The 13,627-nt window shown below is 26.1% G+C and overlaps 2 protein-coding genes across 2 annotated transcripts in view; one reads left to right on the forward strand and one right to left on the reverse strand.

Moving 5' to 3' along the window:
• LOC134833046 (protein roadkill) overlaps window positions 1-13,627 on the reverse strand; it is an 84,744-nt gene that overhangs the window by 53,961 nt on the left and 17,156 nt on the right. The window lies entirely within an intron of this gene.
• Window positions 4,159-5,956, forward strand: LOC134833810 (carbonic anhydrase 6-like). The gene is made up of 3 exons (XM_063848264.1): window positions 4,159-4,707; window positions 4,808-5,035; window positions 5,619-5,956. The coding sequence occupies exons 1-3, from the start codon at window positions 4,159-4,161 to the stop codon at window positions 5,718-5,720; spliced, it is 879 nt and encodes a 292-aa protein (XP_063704334.1). The 3' UTR covers window positions 5,721-5,956.

The raw sequence follows: 13,627 nt of genomic DNA on the forward strand, positions 1-13,627 counted from the left end.
ACATTCACAATTTTTTTTGTCAAGCTTTTTGGAATGAGAGAATTGGATAAAGAACCTCGACCTAACAACAATTATTTACTCGCTGTACCGAAAAAAAATAACAATAGACGCTGTTTGGAGATAGAGAACTACGAGCGAGAGAAAGAGCGAATGACGAGCCCTTGAATGCCAGTACGTACACTTTTATTAACGAAAACAACCCTGAGCCATATTATAACCTAAATATAGTTACATGTAGATTTACAACTATCATGTACGGAGCATTTACAGAACAAACACCTCTCTCTCTGTCGTTCGTTCATTCGCTATACGGCGGCGCTACTCTTCCGCATTGTTTATCCGATGGCATCTGTATGCAAAGAGGAAAATATCACGTAAGTACGTTAGAACTATAATAATGAAATTTGTTGATTTTGTGACGAAATCGGCGACAAAGACGACGACGGGAAAGGGAGTAATTAGACAACAAGGTCATCTAAATATGACCTCTTTTTCCCTTTGGCAGTAAAGTACAACTTTTAACCTCGTATTGAACTCTGATTGACGCCAATGTTGTTTCAATAGCATTTCAATCAATATTTGACGGCTTTGTTTCTTGTCCTTGATTGAAATCATAAACTATAAAAAGTTAGGCTGAAGATTTTTCTACGTCTTTTTCTATTGGAAAAATAACAATTACTCGGAATTCCGTGCACGCAAAAGAAAAATCTTGCCTTGAACTCTGCTGTGGAAATGCGTCTTACTCATCCTCCTGTTTTTCGCGCTATACATGGCACGAGGCAATTCACCTTCAAGTCCTCCGTAGACAAAGTGTCTATGGTAGATGATGATAATGTTACTCAGTGGCATGACATGCCAAGCCAATGAATGTTCAAATTACCCTGAATATGATAAATAAATAATTCGACCTTTTTTGTTGTGTTCTCTCCGTGTCTGACAGCGACGACGATATTATCTCCACGTTTCCCTCTCCCCCCATTTTTCATATCTCTGTTCCAAATCAAATGTGTGATGATTCAATCCTTTTTTTTTTTGGCTTTCATAAAAAGGTATGTTGATGAACTTTATCCTCTTTATTGTGGTTGACATGTGTAGCCAAATAGAAGCTTGAGCTATAAATAGCAAAAAAACTCAATTTAAATGCTTTTTTTGACAATTTTAACATCCTTTCTTTTTCTCTTTTCAGAAACCGCAAACAAGAGAAAGTTTGAAATGTACTAATTTTTTGCAGCTCCCCTTTACATTTGTAGCGATTTGACAAAAAATGGAGTAACAAGTTAAGGACAAAATAATCCCCTTTGTCGCTATTTTAAATTACTTTTTATATCGTTTCAGAATTGGGGGGACTCCTGTGCAAGAATTGAAGACTTGGAACTGTGAAAAGTAGATTTGATGCATCTTTCACGTGCTAATTTAAACATTTTGGCTCTTAAGTCGAACTTCAATTGTATAAGATATGATGCAACTTTCACGTGCTAATTTAAATTTTTTACTCAAAATTCGATCCTCGATTTTTGAACGTAATGAGGCAGTTTGAAGCGAGGTCTTTAAACGAGATAGAATCATAATAATTGCTTTTGTACAAATTTTAAAAAAATCCGTTTCGTCTTCTCAGAACAAGAAGATTCAATCTTCAAGCTTCAAACTTTTTTTTATCGTTTCGTTTTCCTAAAAAATTTTAAGCTATAATTTATTTATTTTTCAACTTTGAGTTAAACGTCATCAATAGTTTTTTTTTATTTCGCAAAATGAAAAAAATTTGCAATTTTCTTTTTCCTCGAAAGTTCCAAGTTGCAATTTTTCCATGAAGGTATCATCTCCTTTGTTTGAATTTCCATCATTAATTTCAATTATGTCATCTTCCAGAATATTTTTCCGTCATTTTGTTGCGATTTCTCAGCTGCATTTCAATATGTGTTCTTTGTAGGCTCATATTCAGCTTACCAAAAAAATTTTCCGGATACGAAACACAATTTTCGCACAAAGATGCTATTGAAAAAAAAACCAAATATCGAGACCGTATAAAGGTATCGAATAACTGTGTCATTATGTCAAGACTAATAACTCTCAATTTAAATTGAACTTGAAAAAATATGAGCACACATACTACCTACACGTCTAACCGCATGCAGTAAATATTCCGAAGCATATGACTGCTCAATTAGAATTTGCTTGCTTTACAAGGTATGTGCGTTCATGTTCATGTTCAGTCTATTATTTGACTAAATACAATTTTTTTTTATCATTTTCAATTTTAAACAATACAATAAACTTGAAAAAAAAATCATTAGAGAGAAGCTTTGAGCAGAATCGAGGCACTTTATGATGTCATTAAATTATTTATGATTTCATAGAGAGAGCTTGAAAAGTGTAGAATAGCAATTATTTATTTTTTTTAATATGTAACCTCAGACGCATAACGGGAGCTCAATCTACAAAACAAGTCCTTGGAGATTAACGGCACATCATGCGCGTTTTATAATTGGGTCAAGTAACTTACGAGATGGCGGAAAGTAATTACACGATTTTTTTGATGCGGGAAGGAAATTGCGGTGAAAAAGTAAAAAGAGCAGTAGTTAGAAATTGGAGCAGGAGCAACTTAATTAAAATTCAGTAGAATTGTTGCTTTTAATTAAAAAGAAAAAAATCAAGAAAAAAAATTCTTCTGAAGATTTTTTGGAACAAAATTTTTTAAGTTCTTTAAATTTTAGTTCAAATTTTTGAAATTTTTAAAATTTTAGTACAGAAAGCTGAAGATTTTTTGATAAAAAAATGTGATTTGATTTTTTGAAATTTTTATCAGAATTTTTTTTTAATTTTAAAAACCTTCTGTACAAAAATTTGATAAGTTTGGAAAAAATATTCCAAAATTTGTACTAAAACAAATTTTCAATTAGGAAAAAATATTTGTTTGATATTTGTACTAAAATTAAAAAAAAATGATGAAATTTTGTCAATTTAAAATCTTTATACTAAAATTTTCTTAAAATTTCAAATTTTAGTACAAAAAGTTGTTTTTAAAACTTTATGATTAAAATATCGTCAAGTTCTAAATTTTTTATCAAAAATTAATATGTTTAAAATTTGAAAATTTTCTGTACTAAAATTTGATAAGGGAAAACATTTTTAGAACTAAATCTTACAAAGTTTACCTTCAATTCAGAGAAAAAATTTTTTCATCTTTACTAAAATTTTAGTACAGAAAATTAGAAAATTTATCAATTTCTGATAAAAAAATTTCAAAAAAAATTTTTTACTAAAATTTTAGTACTAAAAGAAATTTAAATTTTCCAATTCTAAACCAATTATCTCAATTCAACTGCACAAAAATTCTACTAAAACACCTTCGACAGAACCTACCGCCGATAAGAATGCCAATATTGACTCATTGAATCTCGCATATCTATGACAATGACCTTGTCCGGAATTGACTATTGCCGATAGTATTTGCCGTGTGTCGCTTCTACAACTCCAAACATAATTGAGTAATACCAACAAAACGTACAGCGACAAAAAATAATGAAGAATCAATTGCATTGTAGTAAGTGTCTCTAATGTAACTTCATACATGTGTGCAAAAAAAAAACAAATAAGCGGCTCGTTTATTTTGCATCATGGTTTGTTTACATTCTCACACATTGTTTGTTAGAATATGCTAATTTTTTTTTGCTGCATAGAAAGTCTACTGAATTACGTCACTAATGGAGTTTTTCACGAACACTTTTCACATCAGACAATTTAATCAGCTGTGAATCTATTTTTGCACGCATCGCTCGAGTCCCACAATGCATTGATTTATTTACTTTGGCGCAGCTCGCAAGTCAATCGAGTGTGTGAGTTGCGATATCCTTCATCTAAATATTTATTATTATTATGAATTAATGCTGGTACGAAACACAGAAAAAAAAATCAAACAACGTTTTGTATTCGAATTGAGGTCGACCTCGAGGCAAATAGACATAAATCACCTAAAAAACATTTGCTTTTTTCCTGTGTTTACATTTCAATTGAATTTTTGTTGATTTGCGGCCCTCAGTAACTTTTTTTTTATCGCCCTATTCACGGCTTGATTCACGATTTCACGTTCGACGTGCATTTTTGTGATAAGACTTTCGACTTTTTTCGCTGCAAATTGTCGTTTAAGGTCAGTATCGAACAATGCCTCTGTGGATTTACTTTTGCTTTTTGAATCTCTTTACAGGTCTCAATGATGCGAATCAAAGTTGGAATCGCTCAAAGAGAGAAGCAGTAACGTTACAACCTTACAATTACCGAACTCTCGGGCGGTTCGGGCAACGAAATTGGCGAACTCATTATCCGAAATGCGGTTTGAACAATCAAAGTCCGATTGATATCGACTTGAAGCAAGTCAAACCGGGAGATTTTCCGACAAATCTTCGTACGACGAATATTGATACGAAACCTTTGGAAATTGAAATCAGGAATAACGGATATACGGCGTTGGTTAAATATTTTTGGCCTTGTTGCCCGCCGAAGATTTATGGAGGACCCTTAACGGATGTTTATGAATTTGTTGGATTGCATTTTCATTGGGGTACGGATGACAAGAGCGGAACAGAACATTCCGTTGATGGGCAACATGGCGCTATGGAAGCTCATATGATCTTTAAGAATGAGAGGTATGAGTCGAAGGAGAAGGCGTTGGATCATAATGATGGATTGACTGTTTTTGCTTGTCGGTTTAAGGTAATTTTGAGCTTCTGAATTTCCATTTCAGGGAAAGTCGAGATTCTTATACCCTTTTTGAACCTTTAAAAGATCTTCAGATAATTTTTCATATTTTTAGTGTGATCCAACTGCTCCTCCATTCAATCTTCTCGAAGGAGTTCGTCTTGTTTCAAAATGGGGCGATACAGCAAAGAGTTTCTATCCAGATACAGTTCCCTTAACTGAGTTAATTGGATCTCCTGATTTCCATTATGCTTTCTATCATGGCGGATTAACAACTCCTCCATGTTCTGAAAGTGTTCAATGGATTGTGAATTTGAATTTAATACCAATGAATTGCTCTCAAGTAAGTATTTTTTTCTTTAAGATTTAAACAAAAAAATTCTTTCTTTGCAAATTTTTAAGAAATTTCAATTTTTTAAATTTTGAGGTTATGTTTTGTTAAGATCTCAATTTTAAACAAATTTTGAGGTTATGTTTAGTAAAGATCTTAATTTTAAAAAAATTTTGAGGTTATGTTTTGTTAAGATCTTAATTTTTAACAAATTTTGAGGTTATGTTTTTTAAAGATCTTAATTTTTAACAAATTTTGAGGTTATGTTTTTTAAAGATCTTAATTTTTAACAAATTTTGAGGTTATGTTTTTCAAAGATCTTAATTTTTAACAAATTTTGAGGTTATGTTTTTTAAATATCTTAATTTTTAACAAATTTTGAGGTTATGTTTTTTAAAGATCTTAATTTTTAACAAATTTTGAGGTTATGTTTTGTTAAGATCTTAATTTTTTAACAAATTTTGAGGTTATGTTTTGTTAAGATCTTAATTTTTAACAAATTTTGAGGTTATGTTTTTTAAAGATCTTAATTTTTAACAAGTTTTCTTTGATCTTTATTAAATTTTTTTTTTTAAATTTTCTTTTCAAATTTCAGTTAAACTATCTCCGTGCCATGAAAGACAAACGTGAACTTGAAATCTCGGGCAATTTTCGCGAAATACAAAAACTCAATAATCGATCAGTTTTCATCTCTTGAAGTTCAAGTGTTCCAATTATGAGTATTTAACCGCAAATCAAGCCGAGACAAGACAAGACAAGAAACGAGAACGAACAATCGTACATTGAATCATTAATTAAACGTCTTAACATTGTTTTACTTTTTTTAAAAAAAAAAATCTTAAACTTATGTATTTAGGACAATCGAGAAAACGAGAATTGTTCGAGAGAGACAATTAAACTACAAAACAAAACAATAAATAACGCCTTAACATTTTCCAGTTACAAGCAACATCTCCGCTCTCGGAACAATTTTTTGCTAAATAAAATCATTGCAAACGCAATTTATTAAATGTTACATTGTAGCGATGATGTACGGTAACTTATGGTGCGAGGCAGGCAGTGATGCGGTTGTTGTAGGTCTGCGCGTCGCTCACATCGCATCAAGAACAACAAATTATCTGATATTTAATTGATTCCCTTGGCTTCGTACTTTGCCGTAGCAAAAATCAAATTTAGTCCATGAAGCTGTGTATACGAAGTCGTAGGATGGAAGTCTTTCTATAAAATTGCACATTTACATGCAGCAACTTGACTTTTAAGTTAATTGGATGGACGTTCATGAATTAAGCGCGAGCAATGCGAAACAAGGGGAATATGTGACTTTCCTTGAAAAGCGCTTCGAGGTGAACAAACGACGACGACGAGAAACAGGAATCGACTTATACAAGGATTCTTCCTCGTATTCCGTTATACTTTAGATTTCGTGACATAAATTCAAAAAATGCAAAAATTGAAGGATTTTTCAAATTACGCCTTTAACAATAGACACGAAATGCGAAAAAATGCTCTCGTCGAGTCAATCAAAATGCAACTAACTACTGATTACTGTCCACTTCAATTATTCAAACAAAAAAAAAATCTCGAGAAAAAAACAGATTTAATACAAATTGGATAATTGGATGCAATATTATGTGCATTTAAAGTCGTTAAAGGTCACGTATTTAAATTTTTAGTCTGTTGTTCAACTTCCATTTTTTTTTTCAACAAATTCTTTTTAATTCAAACCGAGCAATTTTTGTCAATGCAAGAGGTCAAGTATTTGTCGTGCATGCCGCCGAAAAATATCGATTTGAATCGAAAAATGGAAAAAATAGGTTTATGTCTATAATTTTATTAATATTATTTTGCAACATGATAATTATCTTGAGCAGTGTGTGTAGATTTGTGTAGGAGGTTTTGGTGCTATTGTTTGAATTTGATGGCTGTGTGAGTATTTCCCTTCACTTTTTATGTGAGTTTACTTGTGGCGCTTATGTTTTGTTGATTTGGAAATTTTTTTGAAAAATAGAAAAAATATTTAAATAATTTATTTTTTTATTTCTTATTTTTTGATATTTAATTATTTCTTATCGTATCAAAAAAATACTGCATTTAATCGTTATTTTTTTTAATAATTTTAAATATTTTATTTTAATATTTTAAAAAATTTAAATAATTAAATTTGTTTATTTACCAATTTTTAGTAAAAAAAAATATATTCAATATTTAAAATATTTAAAAAAAAAGTATTAAATAAATTAATTTAAAAAAAATATTTATTTATTTTTTTTAATCATAAAATATTTTGTTTTTAAAAATTTAATTTTAATTAAATTTATTTTTAAAATAAAATTAATTTTAAATAGTTGAATTAAATAAATTAATTTTTTATTAAAATTATTTAAAGTAATATTTTAATAATTTTTTTAAATTAAATTTATTATAAAAATTAAAATTAAATTAAGTTTAAAATATTTTTTTTATAATTTTTTATTTAACATCTAAAAAAGGTTAAAAAAAAATGTCAAACAAAAAATTTAAAAATATTTATTTTTTTTTTTAAAATTTAAATAAGTAAATTTTTAACAATTTTTTTAAGTTTATATTTTAATTTTTTATATTTTAGTTTATATAGTTTATATTTTATTTTTTATTAAAAATTGATATTTGTTTGCGACTTTGAATGCAATGTATAGAGAATTTTTTAATAACTTCAATATATTTAAAAGTTTATATATTTTTTTACCAATTTTTAATGAAAAAAAAAAATTAATCAATATTTAAAATTTAAAAAAATAAAGAAATAAATTAATTAAAAAAATATTTATTTATAAAAAAAAATATTTAAAATCATTTAAAATATTTTTTTAACAATTAATAGAAACTTAATTAAATTTATTTAATATTAAATAATAAATTAATTATTTTAATTAAATTTATTTTTTTTTTTATAAAAATTTTTTTATTAATTTAAGTTTAAATTTTTTTTTTAGTAAATAAATTTTTTAACTAAATTAAAAAAAAAAAATTTAATATTTAAAATATTGTATAATTTTTTTTTTTATTAAAAATTGTTAAAAAAAATATTAATTTTTAAATAAATTGAAATTATTAAAAAATTCTCCACACATTGCATTTCTCAACTCTTTATCGCGCCCAAAAAAAGAGTTTAAACCGGTTTTCATTGACAAGAACTATCAGCAGGTGTCATTTTCCCTTCGCGCGCGTAAAACATCACGTAGACCAAAAATCCAAAAATTTTACGATTGGTAATTATTTTTTTTTCAACTTTCAATATCACATATTGCACATAAACCATAAAGATCTTTCAATATTTGACACCAATGAAAAAAAAATGTAAACAATCACTTGTCTTCGGTTTTTTTTTTGAAAAGTTTGAAATAATTCGTGTATCTCTCTCTCTCTCGCCTTGCACTAAGAAGGACAAACAAGTGTTAAGTTAGTGACCTACTTCCTGTTGAATCATACACAAACACAGACTCACATGTGTGTGAATGTCATGTCAGAGCATGATTTTTATTTATTTTATGTTAATATCGCATTGAAACTGCGATGATGAAAAAAAATTGAAGTTGAACGGAAAACGAAGCGAAAGGACACTTTATGACCTCATTCTCCGTTCAATTCCCAATTTTATTGTCGACTCGTGATGTTTTTCGGTGAGACATCATAATTCTCCGGCGAAAAAAGGCATAAAGTGACACAAGGGCAAAGGGTTCCAAGGTGTACTTTTTTTTATGTTTCTCGCTCTCTCTCATGTTCTCTCTATTTTTTTGAAGCAACCGAACTTTTTTTTAAATAATAATAAAAGATCGCGTACGAAATAAAAAACATACGTACAAAATGTATTACTTGACCTACTTTTCTCTTTACTACAAAAAAAAAATTATGTTATTCATTGAATGTGTGCACCTTCGAATTTTCGGTTTTAGTTGCTCCATACGCGCGTCGTACAAACACCAATTTTGTTAATTTTTTTTTTTTTGTTTCTTTTGTGTCAACAAAAAATATAATTTTGTGTCTCTCGTGCGAGAGCTGTGTGTCAATGTTACGATAAATTTTAAAAAACGTCTGGAGGATTGCAACAGACCGAATCCACGCATAAATTATAGGTTTAGTTTATGATTTTTATTGATGAAAGATTCGTCATTCATCTTCATTTAACATGCGGCGTTGCGACATGCATAATTTTATTTGGGCAATGTGCATTTATTTATTGAGGAATTGATATGGGAAAAAGGGTGTCATTACCCCAGATTTGAATTTTTCCTCTGATGAAGCGGAAATTTATTGAGGAACAAAAGTTGAACAGATCGATAAAAGTGATTAATTAATTTAATGGCGGAGGAGGTTTTGCAAGTTGTTGATTTTTTTTTTTATTTTAAAGAGGCAGGTGCAGTTCTTGAAGGTGTTTAATTTTTTTTATTATGACTAATTTTTATTTTTTTTTTTAATTCTTGAATATTTAATTTTGTTTAAAATTTTTGACAAAAAAAATATAAATATTTTAAAAAAATTTTTTTAAAATTTTTTAAAAAAAATTAATTTAAAAAAAAAATATTTTATTTTTTAAAATATTTTTAATTATTTTTAAAATAAAATTAATTGTAAAATTTTTTTTTCATTATTTTTTTAAATAATTTTTATAAAAAATAAAAACTTAATTTAATTCATCAATAAAATTTAACTAAAAAAATTAATTAATTATTTTTTTTAATTTTCAATTAAAAAAATTAAATTTTAATTAAATTTTTAATTCAAATTAATTTTTTTAATTCAAAATTTTAATGAATTTTAATTTTTTATAATTAATTTTATTTTAAAAATTTAAATAAATTAAAGATTAAATAAATAAATAAATTTTCAAATGATTTTTAATAAATTATTAATTTTTTTAAATCATTTTTAAATCAATTTATGCTTTTTTTAATTTTTTATTTAAATTTTTTAAATAAAAAATTATTTTTTATAAAAATAAATTTAATTTAATTTTAAAATAAAGTATAAAATTATTTTTAATCAATTTTTAAATTAATTAAAATTAAATTGAATATTTTTTAAATATTAAAAAAAATATTTTAAATTGTTTAAAAAAATTAAAGATATTTAAAAAAAAAACTTAATTGCAAGAAATTCTTTTAAAATAACAATTTCTCCCTTCGATAAAACTTCATTCATTCTCTTAAAAACTTTCTTATCTATCCCAAAACGTTCAATATTTCCATTAAAAAAAAAAACTTTCTTCTCAAAACCAAATTTTATCTCACTTTATTGAATGTCTTTCCATGATGCATCATCAAATCGGAAGCAAAACTTTCAAGGAGATTTTTTTGCTTGAACCAAAAATGGAGAACAAACATGTTGTTGGTATGTCATGTTCCTTCAAAACAAACAAACAAACGAGCAAACGAAATAAAAATATGTGTCAATGCGAGCCTTGATATTAGGTTAATAGGAAACCTTGAAACATTCTCTTAAAAATCTCAAGTAACTCTTATTAATTTTTCGTTAGAGGAGATTTTCGTTGCCGAAAAATTGTTCATTTTGAAATACAATAGCCATAAAATATTAATCAGGTCATCAACTATCCGGCGAATGTTATCCAAAAAAAAAACATTCATTTTTTTAATCAGGTCAAATGTCTCTCCATACGCCGTGCACGCACGTACCTCCATAGAGATTCTCTTTAAATGCCGAATTTTTATCTAATTCTCGCAAAAAACATCATGGAATCTCGTATTTTACGACTTTTTGTGGGGCGTCGGTGATTAACTTTCGATTGTGCGTTCCAGATTTCTTTCGAATTGCCACAAAAATGGAAATTCGTAGAAAAGAGAAAAGTGCGTAAAAGTCGTCGCTACGCACAAACGCAACATGTATATAGAAAGACGTTTGTAGGAGAAAACATAATTTATCCTTGACCTAGTTCCCCGAAAAAATCGTTGTGAAGACAACTTTTGCTCTGAATTTTATTATGTTCATAAATAAATATCTGTACGCGTAAGTAATGGAACGATTTTTTTTGTCAATTTTTGATTGATTTGATGTTTTTTCCGTCAAGGACGCATTCTTGGCATGCGGCGTTTCGGAGAAAATTTTGCACGCACACGGAAAATTTTTGTAATTTGTCATAAAAAATATTTTTTACAGATAAAAGTATTTAATAATGAAAAATTGTTAAAAAAAATATAATTTTAATTTATTAATTATTTTTTTTTTATTTTTTATTTAAAATAAAATTTTTTTTTTCAATTTATTTATTATATAAAAATGATATTTTAATTTATTTATTTTTTAAAAAAATATATTTTAAATTATTTAAATAAATTTATTTAAAAAATTATGAAAAATCAAAAAGAATTTTAAATAATTTGAGAATTTTTAATAAAATTTTTTAAAATAATTTTTTTTTATTTATTAAAAAAAATTACATATTTTAATTTAAAAAAAATATTATAATTACTCCAAAAAATTTTAAAATATTTTTTTTTATTTTTTTAAAAACAATTCTAAATATTTTTTTAAACATTTTCGAGGAAATTCTATAAAAAATATTTAAAGAAAATAAATTTAATTTGAAATTTAACTTTTTAAAAATTAAAAAGTTAAAAAAAAATTTGACGAAAAGTTGTGAAATAATTTTTATTTTAAATAAAAACAAACAAAAATAATATTTTTTTTAATAATAAAAAATTATTTTTTTAAATATTAAAATTATAAATCAAAATATTAAATTAAAAAAAATAAAATTTAAATTTTTTTTAAATTTAATTTTTAAAATTAAAATTAAAATTTATTTGTTTTTAAATTAAAAAATTTTTTAAAATTAAAAAAAATTAATTTAATTTTTTAAATTAAAAAAAATAAATAAAATTTAATTTTTTAAATTAAAAATAAAAATTTAATTTTTAAATAAAAAAAAATAAAATTTAATTTTTTAAATAAAAAAAATTAATTTTTTTAAATAAAAAAATTTATCAAAGAAACAATTTTTAAAAAATAAAAAAAAAATGTTAAATAACCCATTAAAAAAAATATCTCATTACACGAAAAAAAAATGCGAAGGCGAAACAAAACATCCGATGACAAATTGTAATTTAAGACATTTGGGAAGATTGTCACTTTTTATTGAGGTTTCACATCCTTTTCCTCGTTTAATGTACTTTTTATTCACATTGTTACTTTTTTTTATTACGCAAAAGGATGTTGCTTTCTCTTCTTCTTTTCGTTTCTCATCGACTCGAGCTGTTGCCAAACATTGTCAAGTATTGTCATCGACATTCAGGTAAATTTTCGTTAAATTGAAAGGGTTCATTCGCCAGATGAACGAAAGTGCCTCAAGGAAAAATTTTCTTGCCGAGTAAATTTATGGCTTCACCTTACAGAAAAAAAAAATCTTCGCATCATATTTTATTACTAAAAATTTATAATGATCCAGTTATCCAGGTTTTTATTACTCTCATAAAGTCGTGTGTGCGGAAGTTCATATTAAAAATTCTCCTTTTCATCGTCGTCGTCGTTGTGTGGCATAAACAAATACTCGAAACAATGATGAGTTTAACATCGTTACAACAAATAAAATTTATATAAAATAGGATATCAACACACAGAGAGAGACGCTATTCACACATAACGAGCAGTCATGACCTAATACTTGACCCAGTTTAAGCCTTACATGCGACATACCCGCTACACAGCTCTCTGTTCTACTTTTGTACTCTCGGCCTTTCGCACACACACACACACGGTAGAGATACTTTGATGAAGGGAGTCTCTCTTCGACGAAACAGTTTGCTTGGCAAATGATGCGTACAATATTGCGTAGATTATGTTTCGTTCCGAAGAACGTACCCGACTCGTAAAAAAACTATGAAAAGGAAACTTTTGTCCTATTTTTGCTCCATTTGTATTTTATTTAACGGAGGACTTCTTTTGTTCACAAAAAATAATGGGAACTTTTTAGTAATTTGCGGAATTGAGTTAATGGGAAAAGTTTTTTTTATGAAGAAAGAATTTCCCTGAAGAGTCTTTGAGAAGGGATTTGTGTCATGAGCAAACGTATTAACAGGTAATGAGGGTTTAATAAGTTGAAAAATTTTTTGATTGAGAGACTCTTTTGGAATGAGTTTGATGGAAAATTATCGAATATTTTATTTTTTTAGAGAATTTGTGGAAAATTTTTAAAGTTTTAATTTTTTTAATAATTTATTTTTTTTTTGTTAATTTTTGATTATTTTTTCTAAATTAAAAATTAAAGAAAATTAAAAATATTTAAATAATTCTCAAATAATAAAATAAAATAAAAAAAATGTAAAAAATTATTAAAAGCTTACAAAATTATTTTTAAAAAATTTTAAAATGTTTTTTTTTTTTAAAATTTTTTTTTATTTTAATTTATGAAATTTTTTTAAATTATTTTTAAATAGCATTTCAACGAATTTTTTAAAAAAATTTAAAAATAATTTTATTTTTTAAGCTTTTAATAATAGTGAATTTTTTTTCAATTTAAATTTTGTTTATTTTATTTTAAAAAAGAATTATTTTCAATTTTTTTAATATTTTGTTTTTAATCGTTTTTTTTTATTTATTACAAAAATTTTAAAA

Source organism: Culicoides brevitarsis, chromosome 3, assembly GCF_036172545.1.
Source record: "Culicoides brevitarsis isolate CSIRO-B50_1 chromosome 3, AGI_CSIRO_Cbre_v1, whole genome shotgun sequence".
Taxonomy (NCBI): Eukaryota; Metazoa; Arthropoda; class Insecta; order Diptera; family Ceratopogonidae; genus Culicoides; species Culicoides brevitarsis.

Bases quoted from the DNA above. Each gene is read 5' to 3' on its own strand.
- LOC134833810 (XM_063848264.1), top strand. From the start codon at position 4,159: ATGCCTCTGTGGATTTACTTTTGCTTTTTGAATCTCTTTACAGGTCTC. The intron at 4,708-4,807 runs GTAATTTTGAGC...TCATATTTTTAG, and splicing joins TTTTTGCTTGTCGGTTTAAG to TGTGATCCAACTGCTCCTCC. The intron at 5,036-5,618 runs GTAAGTATTTTT...TTCAAATTTCAG, and splicing joins TACCAATGAATTGCTCTCAA to TTAAACTATCTCCGTGCCAT.